At 42.0% G+C, this 21770-nt stretch overlaps 1 protein-coding gene across 1 annotated transcript; it reads left to right on the top strand.

Annotated features, from left to right (window-relative positions):
* Nucleotides 1-3961: 3961 nt before the first annotated feature.
* On the top strand, nt 3962-4901 carry LOC147459910 (O-fucosyltransferase 31-like). Its single transcript, XM_086511647.1, has 4 exons — nt 3962-3997; nt 4347-4442; nt 4530-4618; nt 4694-4901. Exons 1-4 carry the CDS (start codon nt 3962-3964, stop codon nt 4899-4901), a joined length of 429 nt encoding a protein of 142 aa, XP_086367773.1.
* The last annotated feature ends 16869 nt before the right edge of the window (nt 4902-21770 follow it).

The raw sequence follows: 21770 nt of genomic DNA, 5'->3' as shown, positions 1-21770 counted from the left end.
ACATGTGAAGGGTTATTTATGGGAAACAGCTAGTCGACCAAACAAGAGATCTCTACAGGGTAGCCGGGGTTCAGGAGGAGTAGCAGTCTTATTTAAGGAGGAGCTGAAACCACTACTACAGATTATCAGGAAAGATGAGCAAGCAAGGTATATGTGGGTGAGAATGAGAGCCGAGACAGGTAGATTTCTATATATCGCTATATGCTACTTCCCTCCGAGTACCTCAGTCTACTCCTCACCTAAAGGACAATCCCCTTTCTCCATATTGAATAATGATATATGGGAGTTCTCTATAGATGGAGACATCGTTCTCTTAGGAGACTTTAATGCCTGAACGGCCAACTCTCAAGCAATATTCTATGATACTTCTGAGGAAATGCTCAGAGAAGTGGATTTATCACAGAGGGGGCTTACTAGAAACTCACAAGATAAAGAACACACTGAATATGGGAGACATCTCATGGAGATTGCAACTATACATGGTTTGGCCATACTTAATGGTCTAGAGAATTTCCAGTTATCTGGGGGATTCACATGCTTCCCGCACAAGCATGGGGTCAGTACAGTGGATTATGTCATGACTTCACCAAGCTTTATTTCTAGTATCAAGGAATTTAAGGTGGGACCCAGACCGGTTGGGATTGCAGTGGATCATGCTCTATTGACCTTATCAATCTCCTTCCAATACAATGCCTCTCAAGTACAAAGGAAGAAGACACACACAAGATATACTTTCACGCCAAAAACTGATTCAGTCTATGTGGAAGAGATCTATAATAGGATGTGGACAGCCGAGCCAGTATATACTGTAGAGGAGATTACTTCTCAATTAACAGAGATACTACATGGAGCAGCACAAGAGGCATACCCACATACTCAACTTGATCAGAAGAGAGGATCTGGGAACATGCCTCAAAACAGTTGGTATGACGAGGAATGCAGAGAGACGAGAACCCAGGTCCAGAAAGAGCTTACACTTGGGATCATCACGTATAAGCAGTCTCGGATTGCTCTTCGGCGTATAGTACGTCGCAAGAAAAGGGCATTTTTAGCCAAACTGGAGAAGGATTTATATCAGCTCTTCTTGAGTCAGGACTCACATGAGGCCTGGCGCATATTTCACGACCACTCACCGCCAAACTGGAGAAGGATTTATATCAGCTCTTCTTGAGTCAGGACTCACATGAGGCCTGGCGCTTATTTCACGAGCACTCACCGCCTCCGACGATTACTTCTCCTGAGATCTGGGGTCAATATGTAACATCATTATATATGGTATCTAGACAACCTCCATTACCAGATCCGCTAGAGCCATGCCCTGCTACTAGTACTTTCTTTACTACGGAAATGGTGGAAAAAGCCATTGATAAGATGAAGACAAGAAGAGCATATGATCATGATGGTTTAGTAGGAGAACATTTGATCCATGCCAGGGATCTACTTTCAGAAGTCCTTGCTCGTCTGTTTAATCGGGTCATGTATGAAGGATTACCTGAATCTTGGAAATTATCTACTATCGTACCTATTTTCAAGTCAGGGGATCCTATGATACCCGGGAACTACCGTACCATTATGGTAGGTCACACTTTGACCCGACTGTACGCATCCATTCTTGAACAAAAATTGAGTAGATGGGCAGAGAATGAGGGCAACAAGACAAGCTGGATTCAGAAGAGGTTATTCCACTTTAGATCATATTCTTATGCTCAGAGCCATTATTGAGGAAGGAAGAGCAAATGGGAGAAGGATGTATTGTTGCTTTGTGGATTTTCGGAAAGCTTTTGATACAGTACCAAGGGCCAGATTGATGCACAGGATGCAAGAGTTAGGGGTCCCCAAAGAGATTATTTGGGGGATCATGGCCTTGTACGGGTCAGTAACTGGTTATGTACATACTCCAGAAGGGGATCCCGACATTGTTCACTCCACCGTTGGAGTAAAGCAGGGATGCCCACTGTCCCCTACTTTATTTGGTATGTACATAGATGAGGTATCAGATTACATTGATAGAGAAGGTGACAGAGGTGCTCAACTTGCAGGGTCATGGATCCCTTTGTTGTTGTATGCAGATGATATTGTATTGATAGCAGAATCACCAGATGGAATGCAGAGGCAGCTAGATGCATTACATAAATTCGCGGAGAACAGTGGACTGTCGGTAAACTTGGGTAAAACCAAAGTTATGGTGTTTAACACCACACCGCAGTGGGTTAGGAGATCGGCACCTACATTTGCATATGGCCAGGATACAGTAGAGTACACAGATGCATACACATACCTTGGGGTGGTATTTGTAGGACCGAAGTTTACTCTTAAGAAAGCAGCGGATGCTAGATTATCCAGAGCCTCTGCAGCCCTGGGAGGGTTGGAGAAGATGTGTTCACAAGTGCAGTTTTAGGAACCACGAACAAAACTTTGGCTCTTTGATACTGTGGTGGCTTCGGCTATGCTTTATGGGGTCCAGATTTGGGGACCATCTGTGGATCAGGATAATTGGAAGTCAATGGAGAGACCTTTGGTATCTATGGTTTCCCGAATGATTAGAGCCAAGGTCTCCGTACCACACGCGATTACCCGAGCGGAACTAGCGGCCCCTCCGATAGAAATTGAAGCTCTTACCAAATCAGTGTCCTTTATACATGGTTTGTGGGATACAAATAATGGCCGATATACTAGACTGGCCCTCGAATCCTCTCGACAATTGGCAATGAAAGGGGATACATCATGCTGGTATGCGCAACTATCCTCGTGGTTTCAGAGACACGGGTTCAGTATGGAAAGATTACCCCCCTTCCAATACTCTCTTGAGGCTCCATCGTTGGAAATTACACGAACGGAGATTAATAAAATCATCCGACAGGATCTTATACAGTTGGATACTAAGAGGACATGGGTAGACCCTACACAAGAATTGGGCACGAAGATGGCCGACTACAAAGAAAACTTCCTACAACTATCTAAAGATGGATTTGTGATTCGCCCGAGTTACATGGATACCCACCTGTCTCATGGTTTGAGATGTGCTATTGGTCAGATTCGTACATCCTCACACCAGTTGGAAATTGAATTTGGCAGATTTAGGGAAATCCCACCTGAGAGCAGAATTTGCAAGTTATGCGGAATGGAGCCGGAGACAGAATTACACTACATATGCCACTGCACAATATACTATGAGATACGTGGCCGTTTTCATTGCCTCTTTAAAGAAGGCTTTGGACCTCTAGATAGAATCATGCAATACCAAGATCAAAGATGCTTAGGCTTGTACCTGCTGGAACTACATCGGCACAGGGATAATCTAATGAGAAGACAAAGAGCACTACGGACTCAGAGGCAGATCACAGACTTCTTCGGATCGAGAGAAGCAAGAGTGGAAGGGGAAGCAAGAGGCCAGCAGCCAACACAAAGGAGTACCCACATTCATACCAAAGGCACCCTAATTGACAGAGCGATTGAGCTTAGGAAATCGAGACGACCATGACCAAGATGCAGAAGCACACTTCAGCGGAGGAGACTACAACAAAGGATTAGAAGCATTCTAGCCAGACACCCAGAATGCTCCTAAGAAGTTTATTTAATACTTTGTATTTAGTTTTTTCACATTTACTTTCACACTTTTCACACTTAGTACTTTAGTACTAAGGTACCCAGACATTGTAACAGATTCACCACTTTTGTATCAGTTTGGTCTCATAGGTCATTCTGGCCTTTTGAAGACGTTAATATAACATTTCATTTCATTTCTCTCTCTCTCTCTCTCTCTCTCTCTCTCTCTCTCTCTCTCTCTCTCTCTCTCTCTCTCTCTCTCTCTCTCTCTCTCTCTCTCTCTCTCTCTCTCTCTCTCTCTCTCTCTCTCTCTCTCTCTCTCTCTCTCTCTCTCTCTCGCGCGTCCTTCTTCTCTGCAAGTCTGCTCGTCATGGGTTCTACACGTCGCCATCCTCCCTAAACCACCCACACCATCATGGTCTACTTCATGAGATTGACGGCAAACCATTTGGTAAATCATTAGGAAATATATATCTTGACATTCCTCTTATCATTTTCTAAGTACTTTTTCTTAAGGGTCTCTCTTGCCTTGGATTTTTCGTTTTAGAGTCGCATGCATGTCAAACAGGGGGTCTCGTCCAAAGGCTATCTTTGGAACAAGCATATTTAAAAGAGTGTAACAAGCATATTCCTCTGCTATCTGACCTTTGCGGACAGTGCAGAGTAAGTAAGATTGTTGAACTTACAGACACAGATGAACTCAATTTATTAAATTGATTCAAAGCCTAGGAACTTTTCTGTTTGGTGCAGGACTTCAAAGTGTCATTTGGTAATTACTTTTGCTTCAAGCAAGCCTGTAGGCACTAATTTTTCAAGGATATGCAGTTTCTTCAGGAAACACATCAGGATTTTTACAAGTCTTTTTAGAGGGTGGTTTGAATCAGCAACGAATAGCAGTAAGTCCATGCACATACGGATTTGTAGCCTTTTCAAAGTAGTCACACTTCTTATTTTTCATTCTCTTCCGGTTACCATAACTGCAGATATGTGATGCATTTGCACTTGCTAGACTCTTGGGTGTCACGCTTGTGCTTCCACAGCTTGATGTAAATCCTTTTTGGCAGGATTCTAGGTATGATACATTTCATAAAGTGGTGTATCAAGATGTGGCTAACACGATCTTACTGTTTTTTCTGTTTGTTGACAGTTTCTTTGCAGATATTTTTGACGTGGACCATTTTTTACAAACTCTAGAGCATGATGTTTCAATAGTGAGAGAATTGCCCAAGGATTATCACTGGAGCCCAAGGGAGTACTATGCCACAGGTATTCGGGCCACAAGGGTGAAAAATACACCTGCTCGGTCACCTCCAAATTGGTCCTTGGAGAACGTTTTGCCTGTCATCAAAGAGTGAGTTACTGTAAAGGCCGTTTCTTTCTTGAGATGTCATGTGTAGAATTTGAAGTATTTTTTGCTAGCTTAGCAAAATACTTTTGGTGGCGTGTAGGATTTTTGTCCATCATTTGTCTCAATCGAGCCTTGAGAAACTTGAGTAGGATCCATTCATTTACCTTGAAAGTTAAGGCCCTTCTTTGCTTGTTAGCAACAACTTTTTGCCTTTGTTGTGAGATAGATATAGTATCCTTAATCTTTTGAAAAGATTCTTATAGATCTTGGCTATACTCATCAGCAGCAAAAGATCTTCCCATGTACCTTAAGTAGTAAGGGACTTTTAGGTCTTCTCTCAATGATTTCGAAGGGTGTCTTCCTTGTAGTAGTATGTACATTGTTATTGTACGTATACTCTAGAAGAGGTAGGTACTTCTCCCATTGTGAGCGTTGATTTACTTTCAAGACATAGGTCTTGAGTAGATCTAGAATCGTAAGGTTAGCTATTTCACTTTGGCCATCCGTTTGTGCGTGATAGGCCGAAGAGAAATTTAGCATTGTACCTAGATTCTCAAAGAGACCCTTCCAAAAATTAGTGGACATTCGAGGATCTCTATCTGACACTATGGATGTTGGCAAACCATGGTATTTGAAAATATGTGATATGAACAGGGTTGCAATTTGATGTGCCTTGATAGTCTTTTTGATAGGTATAAAATGTGCTTGTTTGTGAAACCTGTCGACTATTGTCCATATTCCCGTATTCCCATGGATAGACTTGGGTAATTCAAAGATAAAATCCATGGATATACTCTCCCATTGTGAATTAGAAATTGGCAATGGCTGGAGTAATCTAGGTTGCTTCCCTCTATCATATTTGGTCTTTTGGCATACCACGCATTTTAAAACATACTCTTGTATGTCTACTTTCATGGTAGGCCAATAGAAATACGTCTCTACTCCTCGAAGAGTAGGTTGAATCCTTCTATGCCCACATAGAGAGGAGCATGGGATTCATACATTACTTTCTCATGGAGGGAGTTAGTAACACATAGCCTATTGGCATGGAGAAGATAACCATCCTGCAAGGTAAACGGTTCTTTTTTCTCTTATAAGGCAATGATTGACACTATATTTTTGAAATCAGGGTCAATAGTATACTCATCTATCATAGAAGATAGATCATTGTGAGGTGCTATAGACACTGCATTCACTTTTTGTCGTTGTGATAGTGCATTGGCCACTTGATTGTGCTTGCCAATAACATGAGGAATATGAAAATTACATTGCGAAAGAAAATTTACCCACGTCATTTGTTTGTCGGAAACCTTGGTTTGCGTCATGAAGTACTTAAGACTTTGGAGATCCGTTCGTAGGATGAATAGAGTTCCCAAAAGATAATGCTTCCATGTGTCGAGGACATGTAAAATAGCTAGTAGTTCCTTTTCATATATCTGCCCAACACTCGCTCATTGGAATTGAGTCTTCGACTCTCATATGCTATGGCATGCCCTTCTTGAAGTAAAACTGCTCCAAGGCAATCTCCACAAGCATCAGGTTGGACCTCAAATGGTTTTGAGAGATACGGCAGTGTAAGGACAAGTTGAGAGGTATGCTTTTTTTTTAGCTTGTCAAAAGCATTTTGCTCTTTTGTAGTCCATGTATACTTAACGTTCTTTTTTGTTAAACCATGTAATGGTCCTACTATTTGCGAGAATTTTTCTACGAAATGTCTATAGTATGGACACATACCTATAAATCTTTGTAGCTCGTGTAGATTCCTTGAGTTAGGCCATCCTTTTATTATCTCTAACTTTGTTGGATCCATAAAATACCATCTTGAGAGATAATGTGACCTAAGTGTTAAATCTCTTGAAGGAAAAATTCACTCTTCTTTTGGTTAATGAAATGTTTATTCTCCCTCAAAGCTTGAAAGATTACCTTGAGATGTTGCTTATATTCCTCGAGAGAATTGGAGTAAATGATGATATCATCAAAGAACACTCCAATAAACTTGCGGTTGGGTCTAAAAATTTTCTCCATTAGGCGGTTGAATGTGGACGAAGCATTTGTCAAACCAAAAGGCATGACAAGATATTCATAATTCCTGAATGTTGTACGAAATGCGGTCTTTACTATATCTTCATTGACTATCCTTATTTGATGGTAGCCACTTTTTAAGGTCAATCTTACTGAAGGAGATATACCCTTGTAGCTTATCAAACAGATCTTCTACCCACGGTATGGGAAATCTGTTCTTGATAGTAATCCGATTTAGTGCTCTATAGTCAACACACATACGGTATGTGCTACCTTTTTTGCACTTATATGACGGGTAAACAAAAGGAGAGGAACTATGCCTCACCATCTCCTTATCCACCAGCTCATATACTTGCCTCATAATCTCCTCTTGTTGAGCTTGGGAAAGCCCCTTATTGGAAACTGATTTGTGAAGCGACCATAGTATGGTGAATTACCTCAATGATGGTCCTAAGCCTTTGAGAGTTGACATAGTCGGCCATATCTTCAGCTAGTCCCACATAAAGTTGCTGCTTTTGTTTGGTGAAGTCTATCTTTTGGTAGACAGTAACTTTGAGATGTAAATCCCAAAACTTGTCCACATACATGTGGATAGACTCATTGGGAGTTAGCTTCAAACTTTGCCACTCAGTAAGCACTTTTTCCTTGGTGTCGCTTTGCAAGAAATTGCTTCATTATGGAAACTCATAGAGTTTTCCATGTCTTGGGAGCTTTGTTGTTACCTCGTAGACTAGCCCAGCATTGTCGGCTAGACTTTTGAAAATGTGTAGCTACGTGACGTAGCTTGAAGGACTCCGTGAAGCCCTTATCTCCAAAGGCCACATCAAATTGCTGGATAAAAGCCAAGACTTTTTTTGTAGCTCCAAAGGTGCCATAGATGCTCTTTTCTCCCTCCTTGAAATTGTTAAGGTTGTAGGACCTTTTCCAAGCAGCATAGGATTTGTGATGTCCTCCCTTCTTGTATTCTCTAGGAGAAAAACCATTGCTTTCATCGGAAGAGGAGGAAGATGATGAAGATGGAGAAGAGGGTGACCTCTTTCTCACCTTTTTCTTTTGATTTCTCTCTTCCCTCTTAGAGCAACAAGGAGAAGGACTATATGATGATCTTTTCCTCTTGGCAGGAGTGGGGGATTGTCGAGATCAGCTTCTTCATGGAGCCACATCCTTCAAATAATTTGGAGATTCACTTATTTCTCTTTCATAGGGTACCTCTCCTTCTCTCACTAGATAGATTCCTCTTTTGGAAGCCTCTACTGTTAAGTATGGAGCCTGATTTACTCCTTGTAATTTTCAGTGTGAAAATGCACATTTGAAAGGCCCCCGTTATGAGGAGAAGCCATCGTGCGTGAAGAAAAGTAACTCGCTGGAAGATAAAATCACTCGTTGAAAACCAAAATTTTAATGCCCTTCATCGGAATATTCCTTTTCGTCGGAATATTATGGCCAGACGGCGGCTGGAAAGTGGTCGGAAAACGATCGGTCGGTTGGCCAGTCGACCGGTGGCTGGTGGTCAGAAGTCAATGGCCGGTGGCTGGTGGTTGAAAGTCAATGGCGGGTGGCCGAATTCAAAAACGAACTTGTCTTCTCAAGGGCAGCCACACATGGGCGGATTGGAGGGTCCGATTTGGACTTATCTACACAAGGGCAGCTACACATGGCTGCCTCTCATGAGAGAGGACAACCCTTTTGGCTTATAAAAAGAGGCCATTTCTACACACATTTCATAGTGTGAAGTTGATGCAGCAAGGTGGGTGTGAGGTGGTGAGAGTGAAGCAAGGCAGGAGCTCCAAAAGGGTATAATGCCTTTGTAACCTACTTCTTGTTTTGAAGTACTAAAGCCATTGAGTGATTGCTTTCCTGTGGACGTAGCCCACATTGGGTGAACCACGTATATCGTGTGTACTCTCTCTCTCTCTCTCTCTCTCTCTCTCTCTCTCTCTCTCTCTCTCTCTCTCTCTCTCTCTCTACTCTATAATCTCTTGTGTGTATAGATTATCTCTCTCCATTCAGTAATCTACTCAAATATCTACTTAGCTACGTCATATTTCCTAACAATTGGTATCAGAGCAAGGTTTGCTCGTAGCTAAGGTATCTCAAGGAAAGGATTCCTTGAATTGAGTAGGAGTTATGACGGAGGAAGTGAAGCTCAAGATTGAGAAGTTCAACGACAAAAACTACTAACATTGGAAGATGTAGATTGAAGACTATCTCTACCAGAAGGACCTCTATTTGCCACTAAGCGGTCTTGCGAAGAAGCTTGCAACAATGGCAGATGAAGCATGGATTGTCCTTGATCGAAAGGCACTAGGAACAATCCGGTTAAGCTTGGCGTCAACGGTGGCCTTCAATGTTTCGGAGATGAAGACCATGGAGGACTTGATGAAGTCACTTGATGACTTCTACGAGAAACCATCGACATCCAGTAAGGTATTTCTTATGAAGCGCTTGTTCAATCTAAAGATGACAGAAAATGGTTCAGTTTGCAGAACACCTAAATGAATTTAACACAAACATAAGTCAACTTCGATAGGTGAAAATCAATTTCGATGACAAAGTGCGAGCTCTCCTTACACTATCATCTCTATCGGATAGTTGGGACAGCCTTGTGATGGCTGTAAGTAATCCTATTTTTGGCACAAATACTCTTAAGTTTGATGATGTGTGCGTGTTCTCCTAAGTGAGGAAATATGAAGGAGAAGCACAAGAGAATCATCAAGTGTTGCACTGGTAGTGGAAACAAGAGGAAGGCTTTAGGAGAGGTTCAAAAACCAAAAGGGTTGTGATCGCTCAAGACGGAGCAAGTCACGCACAAAGTCAGTTCTTGAATGTTGGAACTGCGGTAAGAAGAGCCGCGTCAAGAAGGATTGCTAGTCTAAGAAGAAGAAGGAGACTGAGTCTCAAGACAACAAGCCAACATCATAGGCCAATGTGGTAGGTAAAGTAGAGCAAGATGCTCTAATTCTCTCATTAGACAATGTGTCTAATTCCTGGCTAGTAGATTCCGGGGCTTCATTCCATGTGACACCACACAAGCAACATTTCCAAGACTACACCAAAGGTAATTTTGGGTATGTATACTCGGGAGATGATGAAGCTTGTGAGATTGTCGACAAAGGTACATTTTCTATCATAACTGCTAACGGAAATGAATGGAAGCTTAAAGATGTTAGGCATGTTCCTTCTTTTCGGAAAAATTTGATCTCTACAGGACAATTGGACGATGAAGGTCACAACATTGCATTCGGAAACAAACGGTGGAAGATCTCAAAGGGATCTTTGGTGGTTGCCAAGGGAGAGAAGGTCGGTACACTTTACTTGTGTACTATCAGCACGCAACTTTCAGCTTGTGCAACAACTATAGAAGTTGACAATACGGTGTGGCACTACCGGCTTGGGCATATGAGTGCCAAAGGAATGTCAATCCTTCAAACAAAGAAGCTTTTGCTAGGTTTGAAAGAAGTGGACTTAGAGTTCTGTGAAGATTGTGTTTATGGTAAACAAAAGAGGGTAAAATTTCAAAAATCACGAAATGAAAGAAAAAAGAAAAAACTTGAGTTAGTTCATTCTGATGTTTGGGGTCCTGCAAGTACACCATCACTTGGTGGCTCATTGTACTATGTAACATTCATAGACAATGCGACTAGAAAAACATGGGTTTATGTCATGAAGAATAAGTTCGATGTATTTTCCATATTCCAAAGGTGGAAAGCCTTTGTGGAGAATGAAACACGTACGAAGGTTAAGTGCCTCGGATCCGACAATGGAGGCGATATATTGCAGCCAAGCTTTTGAAAGCTTGTGTGCTAGCAATGTCATTTGGAGACAAAGGACAACCCCAAGGACACCTCAACAAAATGGGATTTTGGAAAGGATGAACATGACAATCATGGAATGAGCACGAAGCATGCGGCTACATGTAGGCCTACCGCTTGAGCTTTGGGCGGAAGCTATAAGTACGTATGTGTACTTAATCAACCAGTCACCCTCAACGGCATTGGATGGGACAGTTCCAGAAGAGACATGGACAGGTAAACCGGTGAATTATGTATTTCTCAAAGTGTTTGGGTGTGAGGCTTTCATGCACATAGATAGAAGCCTAAGATCGAAGCTAGATGCAAAGTCCAAAAAGTGTTTCTTCATTGGCTATAGAAGGTGACTTTGGGTATCGCCTATGGAATCGTGAAGATGGTAAAATCTTAAGGAATAGGGATGTAATTTTTAACGAACAAAATATGTACAAAGATTACTTGGAAAGAAAACAAACAAAAGAAACAGGTGATGAGTACATGGAGCTTGAGGACGGTGAAGACTCAAGGACTGTAAACGGTGACAATGTGCAACAATGTCAACCAAATGAGGAGCCTCAATGTATTCTCTGAAGATCTACAAGAGCAAGTAGACCTCCAGAAAGGTTCGTTCCTTCCTTCAACCATCTCTTGATCTCAGATTCTGGAGAGCCGGAATCATACAAAGAAGATATGCAACACGAATCCAAAGAAGAATGGACGAAGAGCATGCAAGTCGAGATGGACTCACTACATTGCAACCAAACATGGGAGTCGGTTGAGTTGCCTAACCTAAAGGTAAGCGGGCACTTCAAAAAAATGGGTGTACAAGCTAAAGGAAGAAGAAGGTGGGAAGAAAAGGTACAAGTCTAGGCTTGTGGTAAAAGGGTTTTCTGAAAAGAAAGGTATTGACTTCAATGAAATATTTTCTCTTGTTGCAAAAATGAACTCAATTAAGCTTGTCTTAAGCCTTGTGGCTGCTCATGATCTAAACTTGAGCAAACGGATGTAAATACGGCATTCCCTCACGGTGACTTAGAGGAGGAAATTTACATGCTTCACCCAGAGGGGTATGAAGTAAAAGGTAAGAAGAAAATGGTTTGCAGATTAAAGAAAAGCTTGTATGGTTTAAAGCAAGCATCAAGACAATGGTACTTGAAGTTCGATCGATGGATGTTAGATCATGGATTCAGAAGATGCAACTCAGATCATTGCGTCTACACGAAGAATTTGGGAGATGGGAAGTTCATCATCCTAATGTTGTATGTTGATGACATGCTGATTGCAAGTGCTAATATGCAGGACATCAAAGACCTAAAAGAGGAGCTTTCTAAATCTTTTTCAATGAAAGATTAGGTGCTGCAAAGAGGATACTTTGTATGAAGATATCAAGGGAAAGGACGAAGAAGACAATAAAGCTATCTCAAAAGGATTGCATCAAGAAGGTACTAGAAAGGTTTGCAATGCAAAATGCAAAAACGGTTTCTACACCTTTGGCTGGTCACTTTAAACTAACCAAGGATATTTGTCCAAAGACACATATCCTTGGTTAGCCTATATGTCTATATGTTCCATATGCTACAGCGATAGGTTCTCTTATGTATGCTATGGTCTGGACAAGGCCAGACATTGCACATGTAGTGGGAGTCATAAGTAGGTTCATGGACAACCCAGGTAAAGAGCACTGGCAAGCTGTGAAGTGGATACTTAGGTATCTAAAAGGAAAAACAACAAATGCTTTGTATTTTGGAGGAGCTGATATTTTTCTAGAAGGGTATGTTGATGCAGATATGGCAGGTGACAAAGATACTCGAAGGAGCACTACTAGCTATGTCTTCAAGGTTGGAGGCACAGCAGTAAGCTAGGCTTCAAAGCTGCAGAAAGTGGTCTCACTTTCTACCACAGAAGCAGAGTATGTAGCAATGACGGAGGCAAGCAAAGAAATTCTGTGGCTTCACAGATTCTTAAAAGAGCTTGGATTCAAACAAGACAATTGTTTCTTGTACAGTGATAGCACTATCCATCTTGTGAAGAACTCACCCTTTCATTAAAGGACAAAGCACAATGAGGTGAGATATCACTTCATACGCACTCTTTTGGAAGAGGGACAACTAAAGTTAGGAAAGGTGCATACAAGTGAAAATCCCGCAGACATGTTTACAAAGGTGGTCAACAAGGAGAAGTTGAGCTTTTGCTCATCTTCAATCGGCATTCAAGGATAAGAAGCCAGGATAGAAAGCAGTCACAGGTTTGGTTTGGAGATCATTCTCCAAGTGGAAGATTGTTAAGAATGGAACCTGATTTACACCTTGTAATTTTCTGTGTTAAAAATGCACATTTGTAAGGCCCCCATTATGAGGAGAATCCATCGTGCATGAAGAAAAATAACTCGTCGAAAAATAAAATCACTCGTCGGAAACCAGAATTTTAACGCCCTTTGCTCGAATATTCCTTTTCGACGGAATATTATGGCCGAACGACGGCCGGAAAGTGGTCAGAAAAAGACCGGTCGGAAGTCAATGGCCGGTGGCCGAATTCAAAAGCGGACTTGTCTTCTCAAGGACGGCCACACATGTGCGGATTGGAGAGTCCAATTTGGACTCATCTACACAAGGGCGGCTACACATGGCTGCCTCTTATGAGAGAAGGCAGCCCTTTTGGCCTATAAAAGGAGGCCATTTCTACACACATTTCATAGTGTGAAGTTGATGCAACAAGGTGGGTGTGAGGTGGTGAGAGTGAAGCAAGGATGGAGCTCCAAAAGGGTATAATCCGTTTGTAACCTACTTTTTGTTTTGAAGTACTAAAGCGATTGAGTGGTTGCTTTTCCGTGGACGTAGCCCACATTGGGTGAACCACGTATATCGTGTGTACTCTCTCTCTCTTTCTCTCTACTCTATAATCTCTTGTGTGTGTAAAATATCTCTCTCCATTAAGCAATCTACTCAAATATCTACTTAGCTATGTCATATTTCCTAACATCTACAAGAGGCTTCCTAAGCTCTCTCTCCTCTTGGGGGAGTTTGGAGAATCCCATGAGCGCAAAGTTGTTGGTCAACTTCCGCTTGCAAAGCAGGGTTTCCTATAGCTTGTTGGAACCTAGTAACAAGATAGTTCACAAACATGGGGGCATCATTAGTAGCACCTTCATGTGCCAAATCAAAGTTGTCAATATTCATTTTTCTCTCTTTATTATTGTCAGCCATACTAATATCTAGGCTACTTTGAGCTTTGGCAACCCAAAAGTTTAGTTGCTACTCTTCTTTACTTTTGAAAATTAGCTCTCAAGCAGCCACACCCGTGGTTTAGAGACGGTTGATTGCAAAGAGTAGTGGAGAGGGTCTAACATTGCTCGGTTGATTATGGTTCCTGTTGAGATTTCTAGTAGCTCAATAATGGTTAAGCCAAAGGCAAGCCTCGAGAGACTCCATAATTAAGTCTATAGTTCCCAACGGTGTACCTCGAACTAAGTTCTTTTCAACCGGGATAACAAACCCCTCTCCCACTTACCCTCTTGCAATGAACAGGTTGTTACCATATACATGTGGTAGTGATGTGTGTGAACACACTTAGGACCACCGGGGAATTTTTTCCCTCTTTAGGAAGTTTTTTCCCCTGTGCATTGTATATATGCCCATTCATTCTAGGGCTATCCATCTTTCCATTGCACACTAAGTAACACACTGTCTATTGTGTGCCTTGAGCAATGGTGCAACATGTTCTTGTGTCAAAGGGCGTCTTGAATATTGTGTAGGGCGTTGATATACGTCCTAGTTCTGAGGATGTAGGCGATGTTCAGGATGTTGCAGGTCTTGTTGCAAGGATTTTTGCTGTTAGAGTTGTTTTTTCTACGACATAACAAGCTCGTTGGGATGTAAAGGATGCAAAGGCTCATGCATTGATTGCATTGTCAGTGAAGCGCACCATTACTCCTCACATTCGTTCAACAAAATTTGCAAAACAAGCTTGGGATATTTTGGTTGGTCTTTATGCAAGCCGCAATGAGGTAAAAATTGCATTGCTGCTAAAGAGTTGGAGTCGAAGATTATGCATGAGGAAGATGACATGGACACTTTCCTTACTGGTGTCAAGGATATCAATGAGCAACTTATTTCTGCAGGTGAAGTCATTTTAGACAGTTCCCTTGTGCAGACTGTTCTTGATGCCTTGTCAGACTCTTACCAGACTTTTGCTAGTACTTGGACACTCATGACCCAAGGAAATCCTGAACTTTTCAAGTTTGATGCATTGTGCACATTGTTGTTGCAAGAGTCACTTTCCAGAAAAAACAGGAAATTAGACAGCGTGTAGTTGAATAGGCTTTTATTGCTGCTCAAAGAAAGGGTGGTAACATCAATGCAAACACTTCTTATGGTTCTTCTGCGAGTGGAAAATCACTTGTTCCTAATGCTTCTGATGACAGCAATTCGTCTGAAAATTCTAGTGATAAGGGAAAAAAGAAGATGCATTGCCATTATTGTAAAGCTAATGATCACTTGATCCAACAGTTTCCTAAGTTGAAGGCGAAAGAGGCTAAGAAGAAAGAGGGTGGTTCCATTGCAAATGCTGGTTCCACTACAAATGTACCCATTGTTGAGTTTTCTGTGAAAGGAGATTGTGATGCTGATGTTGATGCAGAATGGGCTTTTAGTGTAGAGTACACTTACAATCGTGTTGTCCATGATGCATGCATGTCAATTGCTGTAGATTCACGTGTGTGGTATTTCGAAAGTGGTGCTACAAAGCACATTACCTCACATTGTGAATTGTTCACCTCTCGAGTTTGTCCCTCATGGGAATTCAGTCACTTGTGCCAACAATGCCTCTTATCCGGCTCAAGGAGTTGAAAAGATTGTGCTTACTGCTGCAAATGGAAGTTCTTTCACACTTGTTGATGCACTTGATGTACCTGGGATCAAGAAGAATCTTTTGTCCGTATTTGCACTTGCTAGACTTGGACTTGTAGTCAACTTTGTGGATGACAGATGTACAGTTCTTGATCTCAGTTTTGGTGATGAAATTGTTGCATCTCGCCTTTTGTGTCGTGGGCTGTATAAGCTCACTTTGTATGATAAGTGTGGACAAAATTTTGCAAATGCATTTGTAGATTCAAGGGTTGTTTTAGATGCAAAATTGTGGCATGCACTTTTTGGGCATCTGAATTTTGCCAGTTTGCTGCATATGCAGAAATCTGATATGATTGCTTCTTTTCCTCCTCTTGAAGCACCTGTCAAACATGTTTGTGAAGGCTGTATTTTGGGTATAATGCAGCGTGCTAAGTTTCCAAAGGATGGGTTAGTTCGTGCTACATGCAGATTGCAACTTGTGCATAGTGATGTTTGTGGGCCTATATAAAACTCCGTCCTTGGGAAATTGCTTGTACTTCGTATCTTTCATACTACTCCAAGCATGCATGGGTATATCCGTTGAAAGCTAAGTCCGAAGTGTTCATGTGCTTCAAGCAATTTCTTGCTATGGCTGAAAATGTCTTGAAATGTACTATGGACACCCTCCGTTCCAACCGAGGGAAGGAGTATATGTCTCATGCATTTAATGCATTTCAAGCTAGTTGTGGGATAAAACACCAATGTACAGTGCCGTATCGCCTCAACAAAATGGTGTTGCTCAGAGAAAAAATAGGTCTCTTACAAAATTAACAAGATGTATGGTCAAGAGTCCAGCTTTACCACATTCGTTTTGGCTCGAGGCTGTCATGTGTGCCACTTATGTACTCAACAGGTGTCCTACGAACGCGTTGCAGTCTATGACTCCATATGAAGCATGGCATGATAGAAAGCCATCTATTGAGCACATGCATGTTTTTGGTTGTTTGGCTTATGGTTTAGTGCCACAAGCACATTGCAAAAAATTGGATGATACGGCTGCCAAATGTATTTTTGTTGGTTATAGTGTTGAAAGCAAAGGTTACAAGTTGTACCATCTGCAAACAAAGCGTATTTTGGTCGCACGTGATATTGTGTTTGTGGAAGAGTTTGTTCAGCCTTTGATGTCATATACTAGAGACAGTAATGTAAGCTCACAAGAAATTTATGACACTTTGTTGCATCTTTTTAGTGGTGCAAGTACGAATGTAAATTCCAATGAGGCAAATGTACATCATATGGGGGTTTTTGAAAATGTTACAGATCAACCTATTACTGATGCATATGTACATGATGTACTTGATGAGGAAAGGGCTCAAAATGAGCAGGCTAGAGGTATGCCAAAATGTTTGGTGCACACTTTGCGTGATAGTAATTTGGATGCACCTTTGTCTAATCGTGCTCGTTCAGGCTCTTGCCATGCATCTTATGCATCAGATTGTTATACTTTGGCTGTGTCTAACTTACATGATGTTGAGGAACCTCTGTCTTTTGATGAAGCACAAAATTCAAAAAATTGGATGGCTACCATGCAATCAGAATATGGTTTACTTATAGAAAATGACACATGGACTTTATGTGATTTGCCTCCTGGCAAAAAGGCCATTGGTACAAAGTGGGTTTACAAGTTGAAACGCAAGCTGGATGGTGAGATTGATCGCTATAAGGCTCGACTTGTTGCAAAGGGTTATGCACAGTAAAAGGGCATAGATTATGAAGAGACCTTTTCTTCCACTTGACGTATGACTATTGTGTATTATCTATGTGCATTGGCAGCTCATTTTGGGTGGGATGTACATCAGTCAGACATTGTTACTGCTTTCTTGAATGGTGACATACTTGAGGAAGTTTTTGTAACACAGCCTCGCGGTTTTGTCAAGAAAGGACAAGAGGTAAGGTGTGCAAATGTAACAAAGCTTTCTATGGGTCAAAGCAATCTCCTCGTGCTTGGTATGAGAAGGCTTACACTCATTTGGTCAAACGAGGCTTTTGTATAACAGTCCAACAGAAAGCACATTGTATGTAAAGCGTGAGGGTGATGTACTTCTCATTGTGGTTCTTTATGTAGATGATTTGCTGATCACTGGACCAAATAAGAGACATATTGCTAAGTTTGATTTGAATGCTACTTTCAAGATGAAAGATTTGGGGCTGTTGCATCATTACTTGGGTATACAATTTAAGCAGTGTGATGGTGGTATTGCCTTGGTCAAGAAAGTTAGAAACATTGCTATGTAAGTTTGGACTTGAGGATTGCAAACCTATTGCCACTCCCATTGAAACAAGTTTGAAATTCAGTCTTCATGATGCTGGTGATCCTACAGATGTCACTCTTTACCAAAATGCTATTGGATGCCTCATTTATGTATGCAACACGAGGCCGGATATTCAATTACAGGTTAGCAAATTTATGCATAGCCCAATGTCTAAGCATTGGAAGGCTGTCAAGAGGATCTTTCTCTACTTGAGTGGCCCTTTACATCTTGGCTTGTTTTATACCAAGGGGGGATCATTGCTGCCAGACTTACATGATTTTTCGGACTTAGATTGGGTTGGTTGTTTTGACACGCGAGTGTCCACAAGTGATTTTTGTTTCATGCTTGGCAGTTCATGTATATCATGGTTGAGCAAGAAGAAACCTACTATGGCCACTTCAAGTTCTAAGGCTGAGTACAGGGCAGTCTTTACAACTACGGTTGAGTCTGTATGGCTCAGACGCCTTATGACTGATTTGGGTGTTGGACAAGACACTACCAACATTATCTACACTGGCAGTTAGAGCGCATTGGCAGTTGCCCACTTTTTCATGCTCGCATAAAGCACATTGAGGTGCATTGCCACTATGTCAGGGAGAAGCTCTCAACAGGAGCGATCAGCTTGGTTTATGTGCCAACACAAGACAACCTTGCAGATCTTTTCACAAAGGCATTGTCTCATGAGAAGTTTGAAGCTTTCCACAAATCTTTGGGCTTACTCCCCTTTGTGAACTGATCATGTCCTCAAGGCATGGTACTTCCCTTTACTCATGTGCCAGCTCTCGTTCACCGCATCACTCCAAGGGGGATTTGTTACCATATACATGTGGTAGTGATATGTGTGAACACACTTAGGACCGCTGGGGCATTTTTTCCCTCTTTAGGAGGTTTTTTTTCCCGTGCATTGTATATACGCCCATTCATTCTAGGGCTATCTATCTTTCCATTTGCACACTAAGTAATATACTCTCTGTTGTGTGCCTTGAGCTTCCTTCGTCTCCAAGCTGTATGTGTTTTCTTGCAACCCTAATTCCAACATAGGTCCAACCTTTCATGGACAACTTAAGGACCTCTCTTCTTAAGTAAGAAAAGAGAAACCAATAGCTCGGATACCAACGTAGCAGAATATGGCTATAACATTGATTGTAGCGGAATTAAAGTAACATTGATGAGCATTTCCTTAAGAGAATTCTTAAAGAGCATAAGGAGAATACTTGATGAAAGGTAGCAAAATGAACACTATATCTAGTAAGCTTGGCATGAACAATACTTGTAAAAGAGAGAGAGAATTATAGAAATTGACAACAGTTGAGGACCGGATTTACTTGGAGATGGTCCCCCTTCCAAAAAACTTTTGTATTATAGATTCTCCCATGAAGGAAGGTTTACCCGCAAGACAACCAACCTTCATCCTCAAGAGTTGCAGGCAAAACCCTGCCTAATCTTCAGGCAACAATGCGTAGACGGAGGTACAAGTATAACCAAAGCGTTCTGCTTGAGCTGCACAAACTCCAGAGGCATATCTCTCTGGCTATTCCTAAGGTACCCTTCCAAAGAGTAGTTTTCCATATTTGTGAAAGTGCGAATTTGAATTTTCGGTGGGCCAAAAGTGTGATGGGTTGCCTCCACAAGGCAGCCAAGGACTTTCTGATCGAGCTGTTCCAAGACAGCTATGTCCTCACAGCTCATGCTCACAGTGTGACAGTGATGCCCCGGGATATCAATTCTCTTAGACTGTTACACTTCAGGTACAACAAGACACTTGCTCCAGTCCATCTGTCTGACAAGAGATTGAACAACATTTTGACAATCCCCCCAATCACCAAAGTGAAGATGTCCAATGTGAGCACCACCCAGCACACGTATGGCACACGTTTGAATGTGGAGCGGACCCAAGAGCTACTTGTGGAAGAGCCTTCAGCCGAGTCAAATGAATGAGAGATGTTGTTAGCAATTGACCAAGCTAACAGTAAGACCCTAAGTTTCTTTGGCCCAACTTTCGATGTAGCACTTTTTGTTTGGGGCCAGATTTTGTATTTTCGTTTCGGCCCTCGTGCGATAGATGTTTTTCGAAATAGTGTGAGGGAGCTTATGGATCAAATTTTAAATTTCGGTCTCTGGTATGTTATATTATTTTTGCAAATGTATTTATTTGATTCTGGCTTATTGGAGATCCTCATCAATTGATTTTCTCAATTCGTAGCATGCTAGTTTCCAACCTTGCATGGAATCAACAATCTGAGGTATCCGTTTTGCACGCACAACTGTCAGTCGTGCTTACCTCGGAGTCCACTTCCCTGATAGAAGTCATTGATTGGTTTCAACAAGTCAACATGGACAAGGTAAAAGTTTTACTTTTAGCTTACAACAAAAAGTAAATGTGTTTAATTTCACCATTCTTCAATATTTTGTATACTATGAATATCAAACAAATTCCTTTTCTTGTGCAATCAATTCACACTGGAGTCTTGTTGAATTAAACATTGAGCGCAAGCTTTGCTATCTTGAAAATTCTGCGCATGGTTTTCATGGGAATGTCCAAAGATACGTAGTTACTTGTTTCTTGATTCTGCAATTTCGATGCAACGTGTGGTCACCATATGCTATGTCTTGCAGGTCTGTTCAAAAACTTGTTGTTGCATGGAATAGGGACATTGCCAAGGATCCTTGCCATGAGGAAGTTTGGAACTATCCAGCCTTCCAATTAATAAGTATGAGCTCTATGGTCAGGCTTTTGAGAAAAACTAAAAGCTATTAACATACTTGCGGACACCCTTTTCAACATGGAGTGCTGCTACTGAACTTGCCATCGCCTTGCAGCCCCTAGGTCGGTACGATGGCTGCCTGTACCTCCCCCTTTATAACCTGCATTGTTATAGCTGCCTCCTCAAAGCCTTGTCAGTGGTTGCATAGGGCACCCCTTGCTACCCAACGTGCAACTGACGCCCCCTCACGCCAGATCACCATGGCCTTGCTCCTGCCTTCCTCACTGCTTGTGCTAATCGTGTACACCAACTCTATTCACTTGGTCATTCTCAGGGTAGGCCTCTTGATTTTATCACTTATGATAATCCTTTATTGTGACCCAATAGGCTCTGCTTGGGTTTAGGACGTTTAATTTTTGTCCGGGTTTAGTTTTGATGTGACCGATGGGGCTTGAATTGCAAAGATCCCCTCACCACCCTTTATTTAATGTTGTGTGTTATTTAGTCCTTAGGCCAAAGTTCAAACTAGTTGCTGAGGGAAGGAGAGTGAAGCTCTAAGCCCTTTGATTTCCAAATTCCATACCTCTGAAGGACAAGATCTATGTACTATTCTGTGTCCCTACATTCATACTTTGAGAAATGTTACAACTTTAGCCCGGCAGCCTGGTAAGTTGGTAACTTATTAGAAGCGCAGAGAAGAGGAGAGAGAGAGAGAGAGCGAGAGAGAGATGTCGCACCCATACGGGCCACGGCCATGCCGCCAGTTTGTACGTCGGACTCCGGGGAGGGGGGGGTGAGTCGGGGAGTCGGGAGGGAGGGTGTCTGTCTGTGTCCGTGTGTGTGTGTGTGGGTGGAATTTCACCGTGGAAAGTTGAAACCTCGATTGATTCACCCCACTTCCCTTCATGGCCACAGGCAATTCTCCTTCGATATAGAAGATGGAAGTACGCACCAGAGTCCAGAGAGAGCAGGGCAATTCAAGAGGAGGGACGCACTTGTACCTTTTCCCCGCCGCATGGATCGAGAGAGAGAGAGAGAGAGAGAGAGAGAGTGTGTGTTGTGCTCGTGTCACTTTTAAAACGTCTGAGGACTCTTGCACACCGGTAATGTGTGAGAGAGAGAACTTACAAGAGACAATTGTCAATTCGGGCCACCAACATCACACAGATCGCGTTGCACACAGGCTACAGCTCTTAGAAGTTAGCACATGTGTCATGTATGGACCA

Source organism: Adiantum capillus-veneris, chromosome 4 (genome assembly GCF_014529385.1).
Source record: "Adiantum capillus-veneris isolate H3 chromosome 4, ASM1452938v2, whole genome shotgun sequence".
NCBI lineage: Eukaryota > Viridiplantae > Streptophyta > Polypodiopsida > Polypodiales > Pteridaceae > Adiantum > Adiantum capillus-veneris.
Note: the sequence above shows the minus strand (reverse complement) of the source record. Positions and strands in the feature narration are given on the sequence as shown.

What these genes read in the sequence shown, in the direction of transcription:
- LOC147459910 (XM_086511647.1), top strand. Translation starts at nt 3,962, where the DNA reads ATGGTCTACTTCATGAGATTGACGGCAAACCATTTG. An exon ending in GATTGACGGCAAACCATTTG is followed by an intron (nt 3,998 to 4,346) that starts GTAAATCATTAG and finishes GCAAGCCTGTAG; the next exon opens with GCACTAATTTTTCAAGGATA. An exon ending in TGAATCAGCAACGAATAGCA is followed by an intron (nt 4,443 to 4,529) that starts GTAAGTCCATGC and finishes CCATAACTGCAG; the next exon opens with ATATGTGATGCATTTGCACT.